This window comes from Tachyglossus aculeatus, chromosome 10, assembly GCF_015852505.1.
Source record: "Tachyglossus aculeatus isolate mTacAcu1 chromosome 10, mTacAcu1.pri, whole genome shotgun sequence".
NCBI classification, from domain to species: Eukaryota; Metazoa; Chordata; class Mammalia; order Monotremata; family Tachyglossidae; genus Tachyglossus; species Tachyglossus aculeatus.
The window spans coordinates 2,535,094-2,562,485 of NC_052075.1; the positions used below are offsets into that span (position 1 = coordinate 2,535,094).

Consider the following 27,392-nt stretch of genomic DNA (forward strand, 5'->3'; position numbering starts at 1 on the left):
GGAAGAAAACGCAAACGATTTTACCGTTCAGGGTTGGCGTTTCCCTCTTACTGTGGAGGAGATGTGCACTTCTAGTTTTAAACGTAACATTCCCTTTCCTTTTCCGTTCTTCCACAGAGGAACTTATGAGGGGTTTTTAGACTGTGAGCCCACTGTTGGGTAGGGACTGTCTATATATGGTGCCAATTTGTACTTCCCAAGCGCTTAGTACAGTGCTCTGCACATAGTAAGCGCTCAATAAATACGATTGATGATGATGAGGAGGAGGGTAAAAAAGGTGAGACCTGTCTTTTGCCCCTCTTATTGTTTCTTTCTAGCTCCACGCTTATTCTCCCTTCCTTTCTCTTTTACTACTCGCCATTTCCCCTTTCCGTTGGCAGCAGTTACTGAGGTCCCACTGGTGTGCAGAGCACAGTGCTAGACTCTACTTTTCCCACTCTCTTTTTCTTCTACTTCTTTCTCCGCCTCCTTCATTTTGCTCCATCTCCTGGTGTCCTCCCCAGTGCTCCTTCTCTCTCTCTCGTTCTCTCAATACTCCCGCAGGAAGAGGCCATTTCACATCCCAACCACACAAGATAGGCCCAGTCCACACATTCCCTCACTTCCACATAAGGACACACCTGAGACTTATCCCCCAAATAACAGACAGGACCCCCCGAAGGATGGGGCCCTTCAAAGGCCGGAGGAGACCCCCAACTTGGAAGAGCTGAGGTTGCATCCTCGGACTCCTTCTTACCTGTCTGTTCCTTTTCTCCGCTCTACCCTCCTTGTTCGGAGCAAACCTCCAAATGGTCCTTTGTTTGTGATCCCCGCTCACCTGCCTTTGAACCCCATCTTCCCCAGTGTGCCCCCTTCAACTTTGTCAAACTACATCCCTTTCTTACCCGCTCCGAGAGCCGTCTCCTCCGCAAAAGTCCACAGATTTAACTACAGGGGGGGCAGGCTGGAGACCCCAGCCCAACTCCAGAGAGGAAAATCCTCCCTTTCAAGCCCCTATGTCTCTTGCTTTCCTAACTGCCAACTTCCCCCTGATGGAAGGCAAGATTACCCTCTGGGAGCTGAGACCAGGTGATAGGAGAGGAAGTTGAAGGTGAACTCACACCAGGACCTGTGGGTTTACTAAAGAAACTGCGTGAGAGGAAAAAAATAGAGTCAGGGCTCGGTTAAAATATGGTCCTGGAAAGTGGACAATTCTGCATTCCGCTGGACGCGGGGCAGAAATTGACCAGTCCCAAATGCAGCCGGGGCTGGGTGAAAATACGGTCCCTGCAAGTTGTCAGTTCTAATCAATTCTGCATTCCGCTGGACGCGAGACGGAAATTTACCATTCACACAGCTGAGTCAAAATGCAACTTAAACCCAGGAAAACTCAGTCGGGATCGTTCCTTCCCATTTGCCTTTATTTCCCACCCCATTTTACCTGGACGACTATCTCTAGGGTATCCAAAATAATTAGGTTTGCTTCAGTGGCAAGGTTCCCATCGATGAGCGCTTCATGTTCTATCTCTGCTCTGGACCTATCAGGAGAAAGAAGCGTAATAAATCGCTTTCTTTGAGAGGAGGCGGGCAGAGCCAAATCCCTCCCAAAGAAATCTGCATTCTCATGAAAACTCATCAAAAAGTGCACAACCGGCAAGAGTCCAACATTTTTAAAAACGCTGAAAAGAAACACTCCAACGCGTGAAAACCACAGCACGGAGGAGGAGGCGTCTGGATTTTGCAAAGGAAAACACGCAAGCTCAGATTTTCACCCTCCCCTCCGTCCTGCCATGCCGACAGATCGGGGGCCCAAAGGTGGCTGGCAACGGTTCCACGAAACGATACCGCTAAAAGCACACGTGTCCTGCTTTCGGTCATGCAGCAGATAGCAGAAAGGGGCACGTTCACTGTTATTCGAAAAGGCATCGACACAAAGCGGTTATAGGGGAACTTGTGTTCTGACCGCACAACTTCAAACTTCGGGCAGTTGAGACCTTCTGCGTTCCGAACTCCGAGGGTGGAGGGGGTGTTTTACCGTTTCAAGGAGTTTCAGAGTGTTTCGCTGGAGTAGAGTACTTGGTTTTTCTAAAGGTGTCTCTATCTCCCCAGAAAATGGGCGCGCGTCTCCTGAGGTGGCAGTTTCAGTTTGCGGCGAGCTGTGGGACTGAATTGCTGTTATACGTGCCACGCTTCCGTCCAATGCGCTGCATTCTCCCGGTGCCCAAATTATCCCTTGGGAAAGTTAAGCAATTTGGAAAAGGAGACTGCTGCCTCGCTCTAAATAATCCTCTGGTCAGTGCTCCCTCTCAAACTGCCTGTCTGACCACCGGGGCATCACTTTAAGCCAAAGAGAGCATTTGATTTCCAGAAACAATCTGATATCGTAAATGAATTGGGTTTGACTTTATCATTCTCTGCGTTCTATTCTGTGAGGGCAAAGTGAACCAAAAACGCCCAAGGTTTGACCATTTTGTTCTGATATCAGTTTCGACCTCAGCAGCAGTATAATCAATTTTCATCTGGGCTCGCCCCGCTCACACAATCACAAGGGAGAAAGTATTACGGCACCAAGGGAAGAAACTTCTAAAACCTCCCGACTTACGTCTGGGAACTGCCATCATTTGCACTGGGTTATTACTTGCGGACAAGTTTCCTTGGCCGATTAACTGTGTCGAGGAAATTCAAATAACCGCCAGAGTGAACAAATGTCTTCGGAAAAAGAGGCAAACAGAAGCACACTGACTGCAATTCCTAAAATCTCCAAGAAGGAGAACAACCCCCGCCGCCCGCTCAAAGCAAAGTCAGATTTGACAGTTAAACACAAAGGCTTTCTTCTAAACCCCACCAACGGAGTTGAGAGGATTTAGCACGCGGATGCAGATATAAAGCAGGATTCCAAAGCTTGAGTACCTGGACGCTTTGTGGCTTCTAAAAAACACAGCGCATGTGGAAAAACAACCACAGTGAAGGGTTAGAGCAGACGCAGGAAGAGAAACAGAAAGCAGGCATTCGGAGTTCAAGGATGAGTTCGGGAATTAAAGGGAAACAAAGCGAAACCTCAATAATAGGCCATTTTGAGCAAACAAAATCTCTCTCACTGCACCCGTACGTTCCCCATACACCTCATTATGAGTTAGAAGGTGTGGGGTTGACACTGAATGGGGAGGGGAGTGGTTGGAAAATAATGAAAAATCTATAGAGGTTTATGAGAGTTTCCTTCAGACTCTGGCACAGAGAAGTCAAGTGTTTTGCCCAAGGTTGCACAGCAGACGGTGGCGGAGCCGGGATTAGACATCCAGACTAGATCTGAGTCCCGGGCCCGGGCTCTATCCACTAAGCCATGCTGCTGCTTCCGACTTAGACTGTAAGCCCTCTGTAGGGCAGGGACTGTGTCTATTCTGATTATCTTCTATCTTCCCCAGTGCTTAGCACAGCACTTGGCACACAGAAAGGGCTCAACGAAATACCACGGTTATTACTGTTATTCGTCCCAGCTCTGGCCACTGGTCTGCCGTGTGACCGTGGGCAAGTCACTCCCTCTTTCGGTGCCTCAGTTTCCCCCCTTCAGATAAATGGAGGTTATATAAGGTTGAGAGCCCCGTTTGGGACACAGACTTTGATACGGTTCTCTGTAGCCGCCGCCGCCGCGGTGCTTAGCACCTTGGGAGCCTTCAAAAAATACTGGAATTTTTTTAGCGCTGCTTTTTAAACCGATGGCAGGCTCAACCAGACTACGGACGCCCTAAATTGTTTAGAGTCCTCGCTAAAGTCTTAAAATAGGGCCCTCCAATTAGAGTCTAGTTTCTGTAGGCTTTTTCATCTCCCGCTGACATTTTTCTGAAGGGGATCATGCCACGTAATGCCAAGGCCCGCGGAAGAACGCCCTCCAAAGTTCTTCCAGATGGGCTCGGCCACATAGATACGGCGGCACTGCTTACTTGTCAAGCTTCTCTGTGTTTTGTCTCCAGTGAGTCATATCCTTTCTCCACCTCAAGTTTTCTTGACTTCCAAATGCACTGCCTGATGGGCTTCTCTCTGCCGAAAATTCAGAACCGATCCCGTCAGTCAGCCGGTCAATCGTATTTACTGAGCGCTTACTGTGTGCGGACCGCTGTACTGAGCGTGGGGAGAGTAGAATACAACAATAAACAGACACATTCCCTGCCCACAACGAGCTTGCGGCCTATAAGGGGGAGGCAGACACTGATGCAAATCATGCTGAGACCCCCAAATGTTATTTCTCCTTGCACCAAATGGGGATGTGTTTGCAAAACCACCAGCACGACAGCAAAACATCTGAACCCGGTCACCAAGATCCAGCTGAAAAACTGGGCAGGGTCAATTATATTTCAACCCAGCACACTAAGAAATCATGAGAGAAATCTGTTTCAGTTCAAATCTTCGCTGACAGTTACATCCAGCCCATGGAGGGGACTGGAGGGGTGTACAAACTGGGTGAAAATAAAAAATTGGCAAGAATAACACGAGTTAGGGTCAGAGCGCCCACTCAACCCGGAAGGACAGGGGCAGTGAAAGAGAAGAAGACCGATAAATAACACATCCCCACTTGGTATTCCGGTTCAATTTCCCCAAAGACCGTAAGTGCTGAAGGGAATTTTGAGGACACTGGAGTGGCGAATGGCCATCAAGGGGGATGATTATTCCCTCCACGATTCCTCCAAGCGTCAATGACCGGAGGCTGGCTGGGCCATCAGACCCGCTCTCCGTGCAGATTCTACTCAAATTCTACAGACAACTCTAAGACATATCGCACAAGACCCCCACGCCAGAAAGCCCCCGAGAAACAACATCCAGCAGGAGAGGGCATTAATAATAATGATGGTATTTGTTAAGCGTTTTCTCCGAACGTACCCAGCTGTCCTCGGCTTCGCCGCATCATTTCTTGCCGGGCTCCTATGCTCCCGAGAATAGCTTCTTCCAGTTTGGCCCTCATGTCTTTCGATTTCTTAAAAGTCAGGCTGTTCATCCTCTCGAAGACTTTCTTCCCCTAAAAGTTAAACGGCAACCCCCGAGTCCTTGGGGGGGGAAAACCCGGCTTCCTCCTCTCCCGAGCCCCGTGCCCGCCATGCTCCTTTGGAGAGCCGTCCCGAGCCGAGCCATCACGCTTACTTTGTACTCAAAACAGGACACGCAGAGGTATAACAGGTCCAGCAGCCGGTTGAGCTGCAGGACCGAGAGGTCTGTGAACCACTTCTGCAGGACGGTCTCGTCGGCGTTTTTGAGGACCCACAGGAGACAGATCAGAAGGCTCCGGCTGGATTCCGCCGAGAAGGTCGAATGCTGTCGGCCGCTCTGGATGAGAAAGGATGGCAGATTGGGGACCCGGAACCACGGGTTTAGGAACCCCCAAAGGGAACGGGCAGCGTAAATTGAAATCTCCAAATCCTGGGTGTCGGGAACAAGTGCTATGCACATGGTAAACGCTTGATAAATATGATTGAATGTACAATTACTGCCTTTATTGGTGGGGGTGGGGGGGTAGTAAAGCTATCTTGTATCGCTGGGGGAATCTGGACAGAAAGACTTCATGAGAGTATGATATCTGACTCCCCCTCCAGACTGTAAGCTCGCTGTGGGCGGGGACTGGATCTGTTATACTGTACTCTTCCCAGCGCTTAGTACAGTGCACTACACCCGGTAAGTGCTCAATAAGTACGACTGACTGACTGCGAGCCTTTCCCTGATGGAGTCCCACCACTTCTGCTGCTTTGTGCCCGTGTCCTGAACTTCCCTGAGGGATTTACTCACACAAGAGGCTTGTGGTTGTCGGCCCCTCCCGAATGTGGGCCTCGATTAGTGATTGATTGATTGATTGATGGATGCAACCGTGGGTAATGCACGGAGCCCCTCAGCTGCCCAGTTCTAAATCAGGAAAATACAAACTGTGCTTTGTTCAGACAAAATTTTAACGAACCAGTCGAGGCTCTGGCCCACTCTTGGGGGAACTCGGAAAGCTATCTAAGACGACGTTCGCCTGTGACATTTCTCGTTGGCTAACTGTGCGGTGCTTTCAGCCAGGGAGCAGAAAACATTTAGGACTTGTAGATTATGGAGTGGCGCAAATGTGTACTTTCACTGCCTTAGGTGTTAGATACATCTCTGTTCATTTTCTACCAGTTTCTTTAAAGATTAGCAAAGCCAGTGTCCCCCAGAGAGGACGGATAATCATCAATCGTATTTACTGAGCGCTTACTGTGTGCAGAGCACTGGACTAAGCACTTGGCCACTGAATGTTTTAGCTGTTCTGTAATAATCTTTCCAGAATCAATAGTTTATGGAAAAACAGAAGTAGAACCAGGTATGATACTTGCTTTATGGGATATTTTAATCTAAGAAAGTACATAGGACAGGCCCATGGTAGACGTTAAAACACAAAAGGAAGAAGAACAAAAACATATAAAGAAGAAAATATCACTAATAAATTAACATTTAAATGACATTTTCAGAAGAAAGCATGAAGGTGAACACAGTAATAGTCTAGTTGGCAAATGATGAGCACTTGGATCACAATGGTAACTATTTAAATGGAGAAGAAGAGAGGTAGGTCTGGGAAGATGTTGCGGACTTCATCATCATCAACTTCATCATCATCATCATCATCATCATCATAATAATAATGATGGCATTTGTTAGGCGCTTACTATGTGCGCTTACTGTGTGCAGAGCACGGCACTAAGCGCTGGGGAAGTACAAATCGGCAATATATAGAGAGGGTCCCGACCCAACAACGGGCTCATAGTCTAGAAGGGGGAGACAGACAACAAAACAAAACAAAATTGTTCTAAGTGCTGGGGTAGATATAAGGTTATTAGGTTGTCCCACGTGGGACTCACAGTCTTAATCGTCATTTTACAGGTGGGGTAACTGAGGCACAGAGAAGTTAGGCGACTTGCCCAAAGTCACACAGCAGACAAGTGGCAGTGCTGGGATTAGAACCCATTACAGCCACGATAAAATGTAATATGATGCAGATTTCCAATGAAGAAAAAAAATACTCTTTCACTCTAATGGACAGAAACACTCTTTACTACTATAGTCCTTTAGATTGTAAGTTTGTTGTGGGCAGGGAACATGTCCACCAACTCAGACTGTACTCTCCCAAGCGCTTAGTACAGTGCTCTGCACACAGTAAACGCTCAATAAATACAACTTAATGACTGAACATCTCTAATTTATTTATATTAATGTCTACATCCCTTTCTAGACCATTAGCGTGCTTTGGGCAGGAAACTGTCCACCAACTCTGTTGTACTGTACTCCCCCAAGAGTTTAGTACAGTGCTCTGTATGCAGTAAGCACTCAATAAATACAACTGATTGATTGATTGATACAATGGGAAAGGGTTTTAGGGTAGGGTGAGAAATAAAATGACTTCCCCCCATAATGTAAATGACTGTTCCCGAACTTTCCCAAAGAATTTTTCCTGAAGGCTGACACCAAACATGAATAGGCCAGTTAAAAAATATTTTTCAGTTAAACGCTTTACAGAGTTAAACACAGGGGCTCATGATGCAAGAGGTAAAAATACCGCAGACTTCATTACACGGGATCTGCAGTGCTTCCAAAGCAAAAACTGCCCTTTACTGAAGCTTTCTTTTTCTCCATCCCACCCACTCCCCTGACGAAATGTCTAGAACGAGCTTGCATCAGCTACCGCTCTGTAGCCCGTGTGGCTTAAAGGCACGTCCGGCGCAAATATTTGACTTTTCTTTCCAACTCTGAGAAAGAGGATTTTCGTACCGACGCCGTGAGGAGGAAGCTGCTGGGCCTCGTGAGCTGGGGGACCGATGTCCCTGCAATCGCCATGGCAACCGTCTGACTGATCATGTTTCCGCCCTCATTTTCGTACTCATCAACCGCTACGCAGGCGGGGCGGCCCCGCTGATTGTGGCTTTCTGGAGAGGAATGTCCCCCCCCCCCCGAAAAGGAGTCAAAGAACAGGCTTCCGATCTTTTCCCATCCCCCTCCATAATACAGTGCATACTGTTTCTTTCCGGTCACCCCCAGATCCTGTTGTTTAAAGACCCCCTTGTCCTGTCTTATGCTGTAGAGGCGTCTCTGACCCATAGCGATGCCATGGGTACACCTCTCCCAGAACGCCCCACCTCCATCTGCCATCGTCCTGGTAGCGGATCCAAAGAGTTTTCTTGGGAAAAATCTGGAAGTGGTTTACCATCTCCGCCCTCGACTCCAGTGCCGCTGCTGCCCAGCACGGGGGAGTTTTGCTTTTTTAGCAGATTTCATTCCACTCGCTAGCCCAAGCTAGGAATGGAATGGGTAGGCCTCTGCTTGACTCTCCCTCCCGTAGCCGAGACTGGTAGAGTACGGGAAACTCTCCAGTTGCCATCCTGAGTGGGGACAAAGGCCCCCTAGAAGCGCTTAGTACAGTGCTCTGCACACAGTAAGCGCTCAATTGGACTGAATGAATTTATTGGCTAATTTTAGAAAAAGCAAATGAGCAAGAGAAATTCAACACAGAAGGACAGCTCCTTTAAATAAAAGGAACCAACGGGCTAGCGGTCGACCTCCTGCTCTGAGTCTTAATCCTCTGGAAGCCGACAGTATTCCACGAGAGTTTGGGTTGGGGAGGGAAAGCTTTCAGGGGCCAGGAGCCACGGCCTGGGAAAAGTTTCCCTTCTTCATTCATTCGTATTTATTGATCACTTACTGTGCGCGGACCACTGTACTAAGCACTGGGGAGAATATGATACAACAATAAACAGACACATTCGCTGCCCACAACGAGCTTACAGTCCAGAGGGGGAGACAGACATTAATATAAATCGATAAACTACAGGTATGTATGTAAATGCCGTGGGGCTGGGAGGGGATCATCATCAATCGTATTCATTGAGCGCTTACTATGTGCAGGGCACTGGATGTGAATAAAGGGAGTGAGTCAGGGTGACGCAGAAGGGAGTGGGAGAAGAGGAAAGGAGGGCTTAGTCAGGGAAGGCCTCTTGGAAGAGATGTCCCTTCAGATAAGGCTTTGAAACGGGAGTCATTGTCGGATTAGAGGAGGAAGGACATTCCAGGCCAAAGGCGGGATGTGGGTGAGAGGTCGGCGGCCCGATAGATGAGATCGACGTGCAGCAATAGAGGAGCAAAGTGAGTGGGCTGGAATGTAATAGAAGAAAAGCAAGGTGAGGTAGGAGGGGGCATGATGACTGACTACTTTAATCACCTGCCCCGTGGCGGGCAGGGGTTAGATGGAGTACACAGTTAGAGATGAACTCCAAACACACTCGGGAAGAGCCACAGACAGGCTCGGGAAGAGCCATCAAAAGGCCAGTCCGGTTCCCAGGTCAGACGGTCAACTTGGCCGTTGGTCTACTTACAGTGCAAATCTCCCAAGAGTTCAGTCCAGTGGTCTTCACACCAGTAAGCGCTCGATAAATACGATCGATTGATTGACTGGTTGAGGCGGCCTTGGATCCTACACAGAGTCCCTCAGCCGCCCAGTTTTAAATCAGGAAAAAAGCAAACTTCTTGGTTCAACAGGCGAAACTCTGACGTTAACTTGGAGAGGCTGGGCAGAAATGCTGCAGCTGAAGTTGTCTGTCTCCCCCCTTCTCGACTGTGAGCCCGTTGTGGGGTAGGGACCGTCATCATCATCATCATCATCAATCGTATTTATTGAGCGCTTACTATGTGCAGAGCACTGTACTAAGCGCTTGGGAAGTACAAATTGGCAACATATAGAGACAGTCCCTACCCAACAGTGGGCTCACAGTCTAAAAGGGGGAGACAGAGAACAAAATCAAACATACTAACAAAATAAAATAAGTAGAATAGATATGTACAAGTAGAATAAATAAATAGAGTAATAAATATGTACAAACATATATACAGTGCTGTGGGGAAGGGAAGGAGGTAAGATGGGGGGGGATGGAGAGGGGGACGAGGGGGAGAGGAAGGAAGGGGCTCAGTCTGGGAAGGCCTTCTGGAGGAGGTGAGCTCTCAGCAGGGTCTTGAAGGGCCCTATGTGTTGCCAACTTGGACTTCCCAAGCGCTTAGTACAGTGCTCTGCACGCGGGAAGCGCTCGATAAATACGATTGAATGAATGAATGAACCAGGAAACAACCGTGGCTAGCAAGTACACTGGTGTGGCTTAGTGATGATTTAGAACAGCCCTGTAAGAAAGGATACTTATTTCGTTACGGCCTGTACACTGTAGGCTGCTGAGCCCGAGGGCCAGGAGGTGGGCTAGTGAATTTCTAGATTCTAGACTGCTTTACACTGCTCACTGCAAAAATAAACGGGAATCTCTCCTGTTCGGTTGTAAACTCCTTGAGGGACGACAGTGTGTCAATTCTTTGTTTTGAATAAATACGACCGAACGATTTGTACTCCCCCGATGTTTAATACAGTGCCTTGCACTCATGAAGCAGCAGAGCCTAGCGGAAAGAGCCCGGGCTTGGGAGTCAGAGGACCTGGGTTCTAATCCTGCCTCTGCCATGCTCCTGCTGCTTGACCCCGAGCGAGTCACTTCGCTTCTCTGTGCCTCAGTCACCGCACCTGTAATCTGATAAGCTTGTCATAATAATAATGATGGCATTTATTAAGCGCTTACTATGTGCAAAGCACTGTTCTAAGCGCTGGGGAGGTTACAAGGTGATCAGGTTGTCCCACGGGGGGCTCACAGTCTTAATCCTCATTTTACAGATGAGGGAACTGAGGCACAGAGAAGATAAGGGACTTGCCCAAAGTCACACAGCTGACAATTGGCAGAGCCGGGATTTGAACCCATGACCTCTGACTCCAAAGTCCGTGCTCTTTCCACTGAGCCACGCCGCTTCTCCATCTACCCCAATGCTTAGAACAGTGCTTGGCACATAGTAAGCACTTAACAAACACCGAAATTATTATTATTACTGTTATTACAGGGCACTAAATAAACCGTATTACTGAAGGTGTCACTGGAGTGGTGTGAGCCCACTGTTGGGTAGGGACTGTCTCTATATGTTGCCAACTTGGACTTCCCAAGCGCTTAGTACAGTGCTCTGCACACAGTAAGCGCTCAACAAATACGATTGATTGATTGATTGGAAATCTTGGAAAATGAGCAGTTGGTTTGGCTTCATCTGTCCTTCACTCTGGCAGAGAGAAAGAATTTATGTATTTTTCAAATTGGGCCAATTCTGGATCCGCTCCAGACAGATCTCTAGGGGGTAAATAGGAGAAGGCGATGAAATAAGGGAAAATCCCTTAAGGGCAGATTCGGCTGACAGTCGCAGTGTCGCAGCATGGCTCAGTGGAAAGAGCCCGGGCTTTGGAGTCAGAGGTCATGGGTTCAAATCCTGGCTCAGCCAACTGTCAGCTGTGTGACTTTGGGCAAGTCACTTCACTTCTCTGGGCCTCAGTTACCTCATCTGGAAAATGGGGATTAAGACTGGGAGCCCCCCATGGGACAACCTGATCACCTTGTAACCTCCACAGCACTTAGAACAGTGCTTTGCACATAGGAAGTGCTTAATAAATGCCAACATTCTTATTATTATTATTAGTCCTAGGTTCTGACACCAAGAAATGATAGGCAATGGAATGGCCAAACCCCAATTAGACCGTAAGCTCGTTACGGGCAGGGAATGTATCTGCTAATTCTGAGGTACTGTACTCTCCCAAGTGCTTAACACGGTGCTCTGCACATAGTAAGTGCTCAATAAATACGAATGATTGATTGATTTACCTTCTTCATAAATGTCTCACTCCTTTAATTAACCATTTAGCATCTTTACAGTTGGGACTTCCTCACAAAAAAAAAAAAAAGAAAAGGGTCTTATTATAGAAAATACCTGTAAAATCATAGAGCTGAGGCACGGTTTCCATGATAACGCCAATCAGAGGTAGATACAGCATGGCCACTCGGGCCTTTACCTGGGGGTCAGAGTACCGCGGGTCTGAGTCGTGACTGGACAGTAAATTGTGTACCATATTGATGACCTTCTTATGCAATCCAAACAAACTGTTTAAAAAAAAAAAAAGTGAGGTCACAGGGATTAGTTAATATTGGAAAACAAACAATACTTTGTAACTAAGCCATCCCAAAGCCATAGCACTGCGTCCTCTCCGCACTTAACTTTTTACATCCTCCCTTGTATCTCTATGAAACATTTCTGAAAGATTCATGACCATTTCCACATCCGGGCTAGTGATTGTAATAATATGCCAAACGCCCAACCCAGTGGAAGGGAAATCTTCTTTACGGTGGACTCTTTAATAATAATAATAATAATAATAATAATAATAATAATAATAATAATAATAGCATTTATTAAGCGCTTACTATGTGCAAAGCACTGTTCTAACTGCTAGGGAGGTTACAAGGTGATCAGGTTGTCCCACGGGGGGCTCACAGTCTTCATCCCCGTTTTACAGATGAGGTAACTGAGGCCCGGAGAAGTGAAGTGACTTGCCCAAAGTCACCCAGTTGACAATTAGGGAAGCAGCATGGCTCAGTGGAAAGAGCACGGGCTTTGGAGTCGGAGCTCATGGGTTCAAATCCTGCTCTGCAAATTGCCAGCTGTGTGACTTTGGGCAAGTCAATTAACTTCTTTGTTCCTCAGTTACCTCATCTGTAAAATGGGGATTAAGACTGTGAGCCCCCCGTGGGGCAACCTCATCACCTTGTAACTTCCCCAGCGCTTAGAACAGTGCTTTGCACACCATGTGTATTTCCCAAGCGCTTAGTACAGTGCTCTGCACATAGTAAGTGCTCAATAAATACGATTGATGATGATAAGTGCTTAAAAAATGCTATTATAAGTGGTGGAGCCGGGATTTGAACCCATGACCTCCGACTCCAAAGCCCGGGCTCTTTCCACTGAGCCACGCTCCTTCTCTTTAGACTTCAGGGCACTAGTTACCCTGGTCCAGCACACATACGATGCCCTGTTCTTGCTTATAAAGAATTACATGTGAGATAGAAAATCGTAGGACCCTGGATTTTTTGGCTTTTGACAGGGTCAGAGTCACCAGGCGATCGAGCGTGACTTTATATTTGCTTTTGCTGGAAAGGGTAGGCTTCGAGATTGGCTGCTCCGGTCTGCTGATCAGCTTGAATGTCTGAATTTTTAGGGGTGACCCTCAGGCTGGTCTTGGAAGCTCCAGATTGTACCTCCATTTGGGCCCCAACTACGGGCCTCCTTATTTATTTTACTTGTACATATCTCTTCTATTTATTTTATTTTGTTAGTATGTTTGGTTTTGTTCTCTGTCTCCCCCTTTTAGACTGTGAACCCCCTTTTAGACTGTGAACCCACTGTTGGGTAGGGGCTGTCTCTATATGCTGCCAGCTTGTACTTCCCAAGCGCTTAGTACAGTGCTCTGCACACAGTAAGCGCTCAATAAATACGATGGATTGATTGATTGATTAATTGCCCTCCATCGACCCCCAAGTTCTCTCCCTTGGGGGCTTCAGAATCAAAATCAAATCAAAATCAGAATCAAAATACCACTGGCTGTTCTGAGCTCTTCCCGTCATCAAACCCTCCTGAAATACCCACCTCCTCTAAACGGTCTTCCTCAATTGATTTGTTTTTCTAATCAATCAATCAATCAATCGTATTTATTGAGCGCTTACTATGTGCAGAGCACTGTACTAAGCGCTTGGGAAGTACAAATTGGCATCACATAGAGACAGTCCCTACCCAACAGTGGGCTCACAGTCTAAAAGGGGGAGACAGAGAACAGAACCAAACATACCAACAAAATAAAATAAGTAGGATAGAAACGTACAAGTAAAATAAATAGAGTAATAAATATGTACAACCATTTCTACCCCCAAGTCGCCTCTACCTTAAAATGCCATTATTATTATTATTATTATTATTATCTCATTTTCAGCACTTATTTTTTTTTTAATCTACCAACTCGGTTATATTGTACTCTCCCAAGCTCTTACTGCAATGCTCTGCACACGTTAAGTGCCCAATAAATGATGATGATGATGATGGCATTTATTAAGCGCTTACTATGTGCAAAGCACTGTTCTAAGAGCTGGGGAGGTTACAAGGTGATCAGGTTGTCCCACGGGGAGGCTCACAGTCAAACCCCATTTAACAGATGAGGCAACTGAGGCCCTGAGAAGTGAAGTGACTTGCCCAAAGTCACACAGCTGACAATTGGCAGAGCCGGGACTTGAACCCATGACCTCTGACTCCAAAGCCCGGGCTCTTTCCGCGGAGCTACGCTGCTTCTCTGTGATTAACTGAATGAATTAATAAATTCATTATTCTCTGTGAATAAATGTGATTGACTTATTTAATGGATCTGTTAAGTGCTTACTGTATGTCAAGCACTGTTCTAAGCGCTGGGGTAGATACAAGTCAATCGGGAGGAACACAGTCCCTTGTCCCACATGGGGCTCTCAGTCCAAGTGGGAGGAAAGACAGGAATTCGATCCCCGTTTTACAGGTGAGGCAACTGAGGCACTGAGAAGTTAAGTGACGTACCCAAAGTCACACAGCAGACAAGAGGCAGAAGCGGGATTAGAACCCATGTCCTCTGAGTCCCAGGCCTGGGCTCGTTCCACTAGGCCACGATGCTTCTCTTTTTCATTCATTCATTCATTCAATCGTATTTATTGAGCGCTTACTGTGTGCAGAGCACTGTACTAAGCGCTTGGGAAGTACAAGTTGGCAACATATAGAGACGGTTCCCACCCAACAGTGGGCTCACAGTCTCTTTTGAACTTGCGACTTCCAAGTGCACATTTGTACAACCCATCGTACTATTTGATCACCTTCACAATCACCCACGTGTTCTTTCCCAGTCTTCAGTACAGTGCTCTGCACACAGTGAGTGCTTAATAAATACTATTACGGCTACTTCTATTTGTAATTTATTTTACGCTCGTCTCCCTGCTAGGTTTTCAGCTCCCTTTGGGTAGGGATCGACGTTAACTTCTCTGACTAGACTGCAAGCTCCTTGTGGATGTGGAATGTGTCTACCGGCTCTGTTGTACTGTATCCACCAATCAATCAATCAATCAATCGTATTTATTGAGCGCTTACTGTGTGCAGAGCACTGTACTAAGCGCTTGGGAAGTACAAGTTGGCAACATATAGAGACAGTCTCTACCCAACAGTGGGCTCACAGTCTAAAATGGGGAGACAGAGAACAAAACCAAACATACTAACAAAATAAATAGAGTAATAAATATTTACAAACATATATACATATATACAGGTGCATATACTGTATATATATATATATATATCAACAACTTGTCAACCGCACACAGTATAGATATACTATACATACCATATGTGTGTGTGTGTGTATATATATATATATATATATATATATATATATGTATATACAGTATATACTACATAAGTATATACTGTACTTTCCCAAGTCTTTAGTCCAGTGCTTTGCACACAATGAGCACTCAAAAAATACCACTGATCGAATGATTGACTATTCTCCCCCAAGCACTTCGTTCAGGCCTCTATACCCAGCAAGCATTCATCATCATCATCAATCGTATTTATTGAGCGCTTACTATGTGCAGAGCACTGTACTAAGTGCTTGGGAAGTACAAATTATTCAAATCAATCAGTAAATACTACTGATTGATTACTAATAAGGCCCCCTTTTCCTCTGCTCTTCCTCCCTTCCCCATCGCCCCGACTCCCTCCCTCTGCTCTACTCCCCTCCCCGCCCCACGGAACTTGTGTATAAATGTACATATTTATTGTTCTATTTATTTTATTAATGACGTGAGCCCACGTGGGGCTCACAGTCTTAATCCCCATTTTACAGATGAGGTAACTGAGGCTCAGAGAAGTTAAGTGACTTGCCCAAGGTCACACAGCAGACATGTGGCGGAGTCGGGATTCGAACCCATGACCTCTGACTCCAAAGCCCGTGCTCTTCCCACTGAGCCACGCTGCTTCTCTGAAGTGAAGTGACTTGACCAAGGTAACACATTGCAAGCAGGTGGTGGAGCTGGAATAAGAATTCAGGTCCTTCCTACTCCTGGGATAAGAATTCAGAGAGAATTCAGAGAATCCAGGATAAGAATTGAGATAAGAATTAGAGAAGCAGCGTGGCTCAGTGGAAAGAGCCCGGGCTTTGGAGTCAGAGGTCATGGGTTCAAATCCCAGCTCTGCCAATTGTCAGCTGGGTGACTTTGGGCAAGTCACTTCACTTCTCTGGGCCTCAGTGGCCTCATCTGTAAAAGGGGGATGAAGACTGTGAGCCCCCGTGGGACAACCTGATCACCTTGTAACCTCCCCAGCGCTTAGAACAGTGCTTTGCACATAGTAAGCGCTTAATAAATGCCATCATAAAAAAAAATTCAGGTCCTTCTGACTCTTAGCTCCGTGCTCTATTCACTGCTAGGCCATGCGGCTTCTTGTTCAACAAAAACTGTTCCGATGTTCCTTTTCAACCAATCAATGAATCGTATTTATTGAGCGCTTACTGTGTGCAGAGCACTGTACTAAGCACTTGGGAAGTACAAGTTGGCAACATAACTTTTCAAGAGTGGGGCAGTGTGACGACTACTCTGAATGACCATCAGTAGTTTCCCTAAATCAATGAGAGATTCCCACAGGGTGGGCTTACGGAAATATTAGCTAGCCCTCTCTCGGGTGGAAAGATCAGCCTGAGGAAACTCCTGGCTTCAAGATGGATTGTAGAGGTTTACTGATTTAAGTGGTAAGGATAAGGCTGTGTGGCTGGAGAGTGGGCCCAGGAATCAGAAGGTCATGGGTTCTAATCCCGGCCCCGCCTCTTGCCTGCTGTGTGACCCTGGGCGAGTCACTTCACTTCTCTGGGCTTCAGTGACAACATCTGTAAAATGGGAATTGAGACTGCGAGCCCCACGGGGGACAGGGACTGCGTCCAACTCGATTTGCAGCGCCTGGCACAAAGTAAGCGCTTAACAGATACCATCATTATTATAAGACTTGTACTTCCCAAGCACTTAGTACAGTGCCCTGCACACAGTAAGCGCTCAATAAATACGATTGAATGAATGAATGAATAAGACTGGGAGGGAAGAGTTTTCTCACTCTCTCCATCTCCCTCTCCATCCCCCCCATCTTACCTCCTTCCCTTCCCCACAGCACCTGTATATATGTATATATGTTTGTACATATTTATTACTCTATTTATTTATTTATTTTGCTTGTACATATCTATTCTATTTATTTTACTTTGCTAGTATGTTTGGTTTTGTTCTCTGTCCCCCCCTTTTAGACTGTGAGCCCACTGCTGGGTAGGGACTGTCTCTATATGTTGCCAACTTGTACTTCCCAAGCGCTTAGTACAGTGCTCTGCACACAGTAAGCGCTCAATAAATACGATTGATGATGATATAGAAGTCACTTATTTTACCCCCACCTCACTGAAGCCTAATCCTCTCCCATCTGCCTGTCCCGGCCAGATTGGTTTGTGATCGATCAATCGTCTTTATTGAGCGCTTACTGTGTGCAGAGCACCGTACTAAGCGCTCCATTACCTTTTGGACAAGGCTGTTAGACTGTGCAGAAACGTGGAGAACACTCACCCTTCGGCATCAGGATCTAAAATGACGGCGAGCTCGGTTAACACGAGCCCGGCCAGGTAATGCTGCTGGCGGAAAGGCACGGACAGCTCAAACATATTTGCAATCTTCTGGTCTTGCACGTTTGTAGAGAATCCAGAGCTCTGTGGGAAAATGTGAACTTTAACAGTTGTGTAATGAGGCATTTTGAGGACGGGAAAACTTCATAGCCGCCGAAACAGAAGTGCAAATTCAAAGACGTCGTTTGGAATTGCTCAGATACTAGAGAGGTGCCACTGTTGCTTTCAGGCCCCATTAACTTCATCCAAATTAACATCTAGAAGGCTTCTACGGTCACACTGAGAAGATTTCCAAGACTGAGAAAAAACACAAAACTACACAGAATATATACTGCAGAGACACGAGGGTAAGGAAATCACTGGAGGGAAAAAAACCTCCCAACTCCTTAGCTTTATCGGACGGAGTGGCTCCTGAGGAAATTGACTTTTCCTGGAATTTTGCAACTCTTTCGGAAGAATTCCAGATCAGAGAGTAAATGAGGCTTCTGAATATTTTGTTTCTTTCTGTTTTTTTCTTTGAGACCCAACTTGAATTTGTACCCTGGCGTGTGTTCCCGTTCTTGGCTTACCTGGGATGTTGCAGAAGATACAGAAGGTGACGGAGACGCCGGAGGGGTGAGTAAACTGCAGGGAAGGTTTAGAGTAACGTAGTGCTCGTGGCTGCAGACGATTCGCAGGAAGTCGAGTCTCAAAGACACCAGGATACTTGGGTTTGATAAGGAATAAAGCTTTGAAGACACCTGGTACGGGGCCGGAGGGTGGAGGGGGAAAAGACACGATCACACCGTCAACGGGAAGAAAGCCACGCTCTCAAGTCATTTCTCCGTTCGCCACCAAACTGAGGAGTGGGAAAACTTAAGGAAAACCCAGTAAGAGCGGGGTTCTAAATTATTTTAGGCACCGCTAGCAAGTCAGCGCTACCCAACCCATCCCCTCCGACACCAAGTGTTCATTATAATTGAGAATGAAAAGAACAATCTTGCCCAATTTATAGTAAAGGTGATAGCTTTTGACCCTCCAGTCCCGAACAGCCAAGGGACCGCAAGAACTCTGGATTTGAGACCCCCTTTTAGACTGTGAGCCCACTGTTGGGTAGGGACTGTCTCTATATGTTGCCAACTTGGACTTCCCAAGCGCTTAGTACAGTGCTCTGCACACAGTAAGCACTCAATAAATACGATTGATGATGATGATGATGAACTGGCTCAGTGAATGAGCTCCTGTGGAGGCATTTATTGAGCACTTACTTTGTGCGGAGCACTGTGGGAGAGGGCCATATAACAATAAACGGACACATTCCCTGTCGGCAACAAGTTTATCGTCCACACAATCTACAGGCTGAGAAAAACATCTGTTCACGCATGGGCAGGGAATGTGTTTATTGTTATGCTGTACTCTCCCAAGTGCTTAATGCTGTGCTTTGCAAACAATAAGCGCTCAATAAATAGGACTGAATGAATAAAGGTGTGGTGACTGACTTCCCAGACAGAGGTGGCTTTAGCAAGCCAATAACAAAGAAAAGCAGACAATTAACTCCTAAGGCAAACTGCAGTTTGGGGGGCGGTTACACGGTTCAGCCGACAGCTAGGCAGCCTGTTTTGCAGGGAGGAGTGGGGGTTTAATGGTATTTGTTAAGCACTTTCTATGTGCCAGGCACTATACTAAGTGCTGGGGTAGAGGTGAGCTAATCGTGTTGGCTGCAGTCCATAAATCACTTGGGGCTCACGGTCTTAATTCCCATTTTATAGACCCAGGAACTGAGGCACAAAGAAGCTGACTTGGCCACGGTCAACGTGGCGGACCACGATTAGAACTCAGCTCCACCTGATTCCCGGGCCCGTGCGCTATCCACAAAGCCATGCCGCTTCAGAGGACCTACAAGTTCACGCAGCTGAAAAGGGTAGGGCTTGTTATTCTGGATGCACACTAGAACTGCTCGGGCTTTTTGGGAACAGGTCCTGAAAATTCTGGGAATTAGAATTAACAACAATTCTAGACCCTAGTGGCCCATTAAGCTCTGTTGCTCCAGAATCCTTAGAGCATAGAGCGAGGCTCTAGAATCAGTCGGCAATCGTATTTATTGAGCTCTTACTGTGTGCAGAGCACTGAATTAAGCGCTGAGCAGGGCCTTTGTCTACCAACTCTGTTGTACTGTCCCCCCAAGTGCTTAGTAGGGTGCTCAGCAAGCGCTCAATAAATACGAAGCCTTCCCAGACTGAGCCCCTTCCTTCCTCTCCCCCTCGTCCCCTTCTCCATCCCCCCCATCTTACCTCCTTCCCTTCCCCACAGCACCTGTATATATGTATATATGTTTGTACATATTTATTACTCTATTTATTTATTTATTTTACTTGTACATATCTCTTCTATTTATTTTATTTTGTTAGTATGTTTGGTTTTGTTCTCTGTCTCCCCCTTTTAGACTGTGAGCCCACTGTTGGGTAGGGACTGTCTCTATATGTTGCCAATTTGTACTTCCCAAGCGCTTAGTACAGTGCTCTGCACACAGTAAGCGCTCAATAAATACGATTGATGATGATATGATGATTGACAGACTGCAGTCAGGAGACTGAGGTTCCAGTCCCAGCTTTACCACCGGCCAGCTGTGTGACCTTGGACAAGTCACTGAATCAGTCTGCGCCTCAGTGCTGGCATCTACAAAAAGGGGTGGGTACCGTGTCCACTTTGATTCTCCTTCATCTCCTCCAAGCACTCAGCCCCCGAGAAAATGACTATTATTGTGCTATACACAGTAGAGGTGCCTAATTAGACCCTGAGACCACAAGCAGGTCCATTTCTGGGCCACACCAAGGAAACGCTCAAAGCCATATTAATAATAATAATAATAATGATGGCATTTATTAAGCGCTTACTAAGCACAAAGCACTGTTCTAAGCGCTGGGGAGGTAACTAGAAGATCAGGTTGTCCCACGGGGGGCTCACGGTCTTCATCCCCATTTTACAGATGAGGAAACTGAGACCCAGAGAAGTGACTTGCCCAAAGTCACACAGCTGACAATTGGCAGAGCCGGGATTTGAACCTATGACCCGACTCCAAAGCCCATGCTCATGTATATATGTTTGTACATATTTATTACTCTATTTATTTATTTATCTTACTTGTACATATCTATTCTATTTATTTTATTTTGTTAGTATGTTTGGTTTTGTTCTCCGTCTCTCCCTTCTAGACTGTGAGCCCGCTGTTGGGTAGGGACTGTCTCTATGTGTTGCCGACTTGTACTTCCCAAGCGCTTAGTACAGTGCTCTGCACACAGTAAGCGCTCAATAAATACGATTGATTGATTGATTGATTTCCACTGAGCCACGCTGCTTCTAAATGCCATTATTATTATTATTATTATTATTATTATTATTACCTCTCAGCCCTTGTCAAGGGTAGTGGGGGACGCTTGGAGGAAGTGTGATGATTGATTTCCTTGCTTCCAACATCTTAAACCTTCCTTTTAATAACTTTCTGGACCGTGAGCCCGTTGTTGGGTAGGGACCGTCTCTATATGTTGCCGACTTGTACTTCCCAAGCGCCTAGTACGGTGCTCTGCACACAGTAAGCGCTCAGTAAATACGAATGAATAAATGAATGAACCACCATTACTGGTCATGGGTTCAAATCCCCGTTTCGCCACTTGTCTGCTGTGTGACCTTAACTTCTCTGTGCCTCAGTTACCTCATCTGTAAAATGAGGACTGAGACTGTGAGCCCCACGTGGGACAATCTGATTACCTTGTATTTATAACAAATATCATTATTATTATTATTAAAAATTGACCTTTCATCTGTGAAGGTATCTAAACTCTTCTCAAGCATTCTAACGCTCCCAACTTTTCCACCCATTTGCGGCATTCGGAAATCCGGCGTCTCTCTCACCCGAGGCAGGGAACTATTTAAAGCGCTTGGTTGGATAATGTACATTATTTATTTTATTTGTACATATCTATTCTATTTATTTTATTTTGTTAGTATGTTTGGTTTTGTTCTCTGTTTCCCCCTTTTAGACTGTGAGCCCACTGTTGGGTAGGGACTGTCTCTATATGTTGCCAATTTGTACTTCCCAAGCGCTTAGTACAGTGCTCTGCACATAGTAAGCGCTCAATAAATACGATTGATGATGATGATGATTACCTGTTTATAGCAGGCCTTAATAAGGCTAAAGACAAATCCTCTGTCCATGACAGACAGCAGATCATTAAGAAAGAACGCAAGGCTCGTGTTGAGTCTCTCAACCATCTCTGCATCCTATGAGGTGGGGAAAAACAATCCAGAGCGTTAGAGGACGGGGCGATGAACAGCAGAGGAGCATTTCGCTACCTAAATCTGACGTTTAACGAGGAGTTTCAACCTGCTTCTTTACCTTCTGAAACCGAGAGACGATGTCACTGGCGATTGTGCTGACCAAAGCCGTTATGTCATCCATGAAGCGTTCCGGAAAACGATTTTTCCTCGGGGCATCCAGCTTGTCCGCAAAGTACAGGTGATGCACCATGCTTTTCACCTGCAGAAAATACACCTTTGCCCATTACCGGCATTTACAATTACCCGATTACAATTACTGGAAGTCATTCCAGGGTTGGGGTTTAAGTTCCCACTCTCTGCTCTTAAAGGGTGCCAAAACGCTTCGCTTCCCTCACCGTCCTGTGGAGTTCATTACAAAGCCTGCATGGCCAACGCAGTACGGTGCAATCATTGCATCGCTCTGCAAAAATTATTTGGGCTGCCGGCGGGGAGTCCTAACATGCAGAACAAAAGATCAAGCCGAGGCATTTTCCTCTGCAATCTGGCTTTTTCGCCCTTTTCGGGTTTTCCTGACAATCACGAACATCAGGCATTGGGCAGAGCTTAAATGACATGGGCAAAGGCAATCCCCTGGGTCAAAGTGTTGGTGCAATTAATGATAATCATTATTACGATTAATAATAATGATGGTATTTGGTAAGCGCTTACTATGTGCAAAGCACCGTTCTAAGCGCTGAAATAAAATAATATGATATGATTAATAATATGATAGAAGCAGCGTGGCTCAGTGGCTTTGGAGTCAGAGGTCATGGGTTCAAATCCCACCCCCATCAATTGTCAGCTGTGTGACTTTGGGCAAGTCACTTCACTTCTCTGTGCCTCAGTTACCTCGTCTGTGAAATGGGGATTAAAACTGTGAGCCCCCTGTGGGACAGGGACTGTGTTCAATCCGATCAACTTGTATCTACCCCAGTCCTTAGACCAGGGCTTGGCACATAGTAAGCCCTTAACGCTCATTCATTCAGCTGTATTTACTGAGCACTTACTGAGTGCAAAGCACTGTACAGGCGCCATTATTATTACTACTACTAATAATAATGATGGTATTTGTTAAGTGCTTACTCTGTGCCAAGCCCTGTTCTAAGCGCTGGGGGAGATACAAGCTAATCAGGTTGTCCCACGTGGGGCTCACAGTCTCCATTTTACAGATGAGGGAACTGAGGCCCAGAGGAGTGAAATGACTCGCCCCAGATCACACAGCTGACAAGTGGCGGAGCCGGGATTAGAACCCATAACAATAATAATTATAATAATAACAATGGCATTTATTAAGTGCTTACTATGTGCAAAGCCCTGTTCTAAGCATTGGGGAGGTTACAGGATAATAATAATAATAATAACAATGATGGCATTTATTAAGCGCTTACTATGTGCCAAGCACTGTTCTAAGCGCTGGAGAGGATGATCAGGTTGTGAGCCCACTGTTGGGTAGGGACCGTCTCTATATGTTGCCAACTTGTACTTCCCAAGCGCTTAGTACAGTGCTCTGCACACAGTAAGCGCTCAATAAATACGATTGATTGATTGATTGATTGATTGTCCCACGGTCTTCATCCCCATTTGACAGATGAGGTCACTGAGGCACAGAGAAGTTAAGTGACAAAAATCACACAGCTGGCAATTGGTGGAGCCGGGATTTGAACCCATGACTTCTGACTCCAAAGCCCGGGCTCTTTCCACTGAGCTCCGCTCTCCTCTACTATGATTATTACTGATAATGGTACTACAACTAACATTATTATTAGTCTCATTAATAAAGGAAATTCATCTGCTCACCATCAACTCAAAGAAGAACCAGGCCTGCTGCAAGGCTGCTTCCCGGACACTGCCGCTGCATACAACCCACTGTAACGCCAGCTCCTCGTGGAAAAGCTGGCCAGGACCAAATCCAGAATGAATGGCAGCAAGAAAAAGCCTTAATGCAATCCGAGTGGGAATTCCAATCCCGCGATTGAAAACATGAAGGAGACGATGAGAATAAGCCAAACAAGGCATGGGAACAAAACCTGCCGTGACGACATCCATTAACGAAACGACCTGCTACCCATGTAACACAACGGTGTGTCCGCGAGCTGACAACGTGACACGTTTGGGTGGAGAAAATTGAGATTTTAAAGGCTCCTCCCCAGACGGGCCAGGGAACGTTTAAACCACTACCTGGAAACCAGGCCGATAGAGGCGAGGTCGCCCAGGCGTATTTGCGCAAATATGACTGGTCAAAAAAAAGTGACTGTGTATTTTCGGAAACCCTTTGGAAAGTCCCATTTTTTGGCATCGGCCATTCATTTTCACGTATCTGGTGCTCGAATGGGGTGATTTAAAAAAAATAAATAAATCCCCGCCTCACTCACAGTCAAGTGGCTCTCCACTTGATTTGCAAACAAGTGCATATTATTCATTCAATCGTATTTATTGAGCGCTTACTGTGTGCAGCGCTTGGGAAGTACACATTAATATGAAAGGACTAAGAAAACTGTGGATAAGGGAAGGAAATCATCAGCTCTTACTAAGAGTGAGAATTGCTCTAAACTCATCTTCCTTTCCCTGGAGATTCAAGACACAAAACAGGAGTTACTGTTAGAATTACGGGTTCGAATATCTCGTGGCACCGAAATCCAACGGTTCACCTTTAATTCACCACATATTGAATTAAAAAGTCGTCCCCGAAGGCACTTTGAAAAAACCTATAGGGGACAGGCAAGTCAAATAGGCGAATAGTGAGCGAAGATGGGTATCCTCTTCCCTGTGGATCTGTCCAGACATCTCAGACCGGCTGCGTGGACAACACAGTCACGCGTCTGCTTCTCCCCCCACCCAAATATCAATTTGTCTTCACTTAAATCTACCTTTTTAGTTGGTAAGCGTCCCGTTAATGTTTGTAAGAAACTTGGCGTCTCTGTGTGCGAAGACATACGATTACAACTTCGATCCATAGCCTATGGAGTGGATATGAATGAACGATGACAGAACATTAAAGTTTGCTGGGGATGAATCGGCAGCACAAGCAAAATGCACATTTAAAGAAACACCGTTCAGTAGTCTAGTTCAAGTTTTCGATGGTCAAAACCATTTGCGTGGGTTTTTTCCCCCCCAGTTGGTTGACCATGTCTTGAGTTACCTGAAACAGACAGACAATTGCGGGCATCCGAATCACGTGTCTAATTAGGAGCATTGTGTGCGTTTTTATAGCGTACATACTTTCAATGCTGCAAAGAATGAAACCCTCCCAAAGTTGTGGTTTGTAAACATGCACATACTCGGAAAATTTCACCAATAAAAAGCATACTTCTCAATTAGCTCAACCAAATATAAACCTACCACAAAATGCCTCTGTTATATTCTTGTTTCGATGAGCCCCTCTTCATTTTTGCCAACATTTCTCTGAGACCCTAAAGAAATCTCAGCTATTCCAAATGCCGTACTTGTGTTCAAAATGCCACATTTCAAACGGCCAACTCCCACAACACCAAGATGCTGCGGTTGGTCCTGAGCCACGCAAAAGATTGTCACATCACGGAATCGCGGGCAAAGCAAGCATTGGAAAACAGTGATTATTTTTCACGTGAAGTGCTGTTTCCCCTTGAATTTCAGGTCCTAAAGTAGCTGTGCTACTGGCTCCTGTGAGAGAGCGGGAGCCTTTAATTTTGCCTGCAGTTTCCTCCCCAAAACTTCAATTCGTGGCTGGAATTCCTGGTATGACTTTGCATTTCACCTGGATTAACTGTCACACCTGTCATTCATTCATTCAATCATATTTATTGAGCACTCACTGTGTGCAGAGCACTGTACTAAGTGCTTGGGAAGTACAAATTGGCAACATATAGAGATGGTCCCTACCCAACAACGGGCTCACAGGCTAGAAGGGGGGGACAGGCAACAAAACAAAACATATTAACAAAATAAAATAAATAGAATAGTATAGTATCCTGGGTCCCGAACATGAGGATTGAACAATAGGAATATTATGGGGAGTCGGGAGGGCCGTGTGGGATTCGGGCCTCCGAGCTGTGACTCACTTTACTACCCCACTGGTGCCCTTGACAAATGGTCATTTTCTCTTGCCTGCATCAAAGCGGTGCCGTAACTTGCCTTTCCCTTTAAAATAAATAATTCAGCAGGACCATCTTTTGCATTTGGCAATGTGTGGTAATGCCTGGAGGGGGTTCATTACAACGTGAAGGCATTGTAATGCACAGGTGCAATCGAAAACTTGAAAAATGGAGGGTTTATTTGTTTGGCACAAGGAGTATTATAAAAAGTGTTTTCCTGGCTGAGGCAAATCATTTACGATAATAAATGTGCGGATTCCCCCAGCTTTTTGGAGGCAGAAAACTATTCTTCCAAAACAAAGGCCGATTGAGAAGTATGCTCCAAGTCATCATGCACTATAAAGCAGCAGGCAACTACAGATCTGAAACGGAAAACTATTTCAACTTAAACGCCTGCAAATTTCATACTTTGCAACACTCGTACGTAAAAAAAAAATGCATTTCCATCACATAATACCAGAATAAAGGGCTCAACTTCCACGTGTTCTTTCATTTTAATTTTAGTTTACTACCATTCTCACTCTCCAGTGACTTAACGAACACAAAGAGGAACCAGGTGCCTCTGGAAACGTGAAGGTGATTAGCGATTTTAAACCGAAAGCATATGGAGAACCGTGACTTGGCACACAGGGATGAGAAATGGTCCCCTGACACGTGATCCACCCGAAGGAGTAACTGTTAGGAAAGCCGTTTATTCTACGATCGACAATCAGTGAAATGGAGGTGAGGACCGTAACTAGCACACTCGGTGGTATTCATGCATGGTGGTGGGGAAGATGGCTAACTTAAAAAAGAAAGAAGAAAAAAAAATACAAAGATTCTCAATGATTGGGGTTGCGAGGGTCGGGGAGAAGCAAGCCATCGAAACCAGAATAGACACTAAAAAGGATATGGGTCTAAAAGGGGAATCTCGGCCGCCAATAAAGAAACCTCTGATGTAGACACCACCTGTGTTGATTCTGCACTTGGACTGGGGTTGGATCCCCATGGGGCAGCTTTGGGACCACCAGTGTTTACCCAGGAATTGGAGCGGTCTAAACCCTGGGCATATAATAGAAAGCAGTTGGGAAAGGAAAGAAAGATTACATGTTGCATGCCATCGAGTCATTTTTACGTAGAGAGATCCAATTGTTTAAGAACTAAAGCGCTCAACGCAAACAGATCATTCATTCAACGCAAACAGATCATTCATTCGGACGGTTAAAGCAAACACCGATCGTGAATTTTTAGGCCACCCAGTTATTCGGACAGAATCCCGAAAATCGGAACGGGATTTCAACTCTGACGGTTCGTTTCAGGGCAGGGCAGGCAAGGGAGTTAATGCGGAGGGAGGGGAGACTAAAAGTCCCCGCTCTTCTCAACAGGAACTGCTGTAAACTCTTTCCATGCAGTTTCTCCTTCCCCATTCCCTCCCTTTCCTGCTTTCCACCCCGCTTGATGCCCGACCCTCA

General features: G+C 46.0%; 1 protein-coding gene across 8 annotated transcripts in view; it reads right to left on the reverse strand.

Moving 5' to 3' along the window:
• Positions 1-27,392, reverse strand: part of DOCK7 (dedicator of cytokinesis 7) — a 210,088-nt gene that overhangs the window by 38,884 nt on the left and 143,812 nt on the right. For 2 of the 8 annotated variants that reach the window (XM_038752925.1, XM_038752924.1), the window contains exons 23-36: positions 26,890-26,982; positions 24,739-24,828; positions 23,669-23,764; positions 21,951-22,091; positions 21,722-21,835; positions 18,148-18,318; positions 17,523-17,662; positions 11,797-11,966; positions 7,741-7,895; positions 5,110-5,292; positions 4,852-4,987; positions 3,918-4,014; positions 2,890-2,907; positions 1,421-1,517 (exon numbers count right to left, since the gene is read on the reverse strand). In XM_038752925.1, the coding sequence (XP_038608853.1) occupies positions 1,421-1,517; positions 2,890-2,907; positions 3,918-4,014; positions 4,852-4,987; positions 5,110-5,292; positions 7,741-7,895; positions 11,797-11,966; positions 17,523-17,662; positions 18,148-18,318; positions 21,722-21,835; positions 21,951-22,091; positions 23,669-23,764; positions 24,739-24,828; positions 26,890-26,982 (1,701 nt within the window). The remainder of the gene's footprint in view (positions 1-1,420; positions 1,518-2,889; positions 2,908-3,917; positions 4,015-4,851; positions 4,988-5,109; positions 5,293-7,740; positions 7,896-11,796; positions 11,967-17,522; positions 17,663-18,147; positions 18,319-21,721; positions 21,836-21,950; positions 22,092-23,668; positions 23,765-24,738; positions 24,829-26,889; positions 26,983-27,392) is intronic. The other 6 variants (XM_038752927.1, XM_038752926.1, XM_038752931.1 and 3 more) reach the window with 4 other exon arrangements.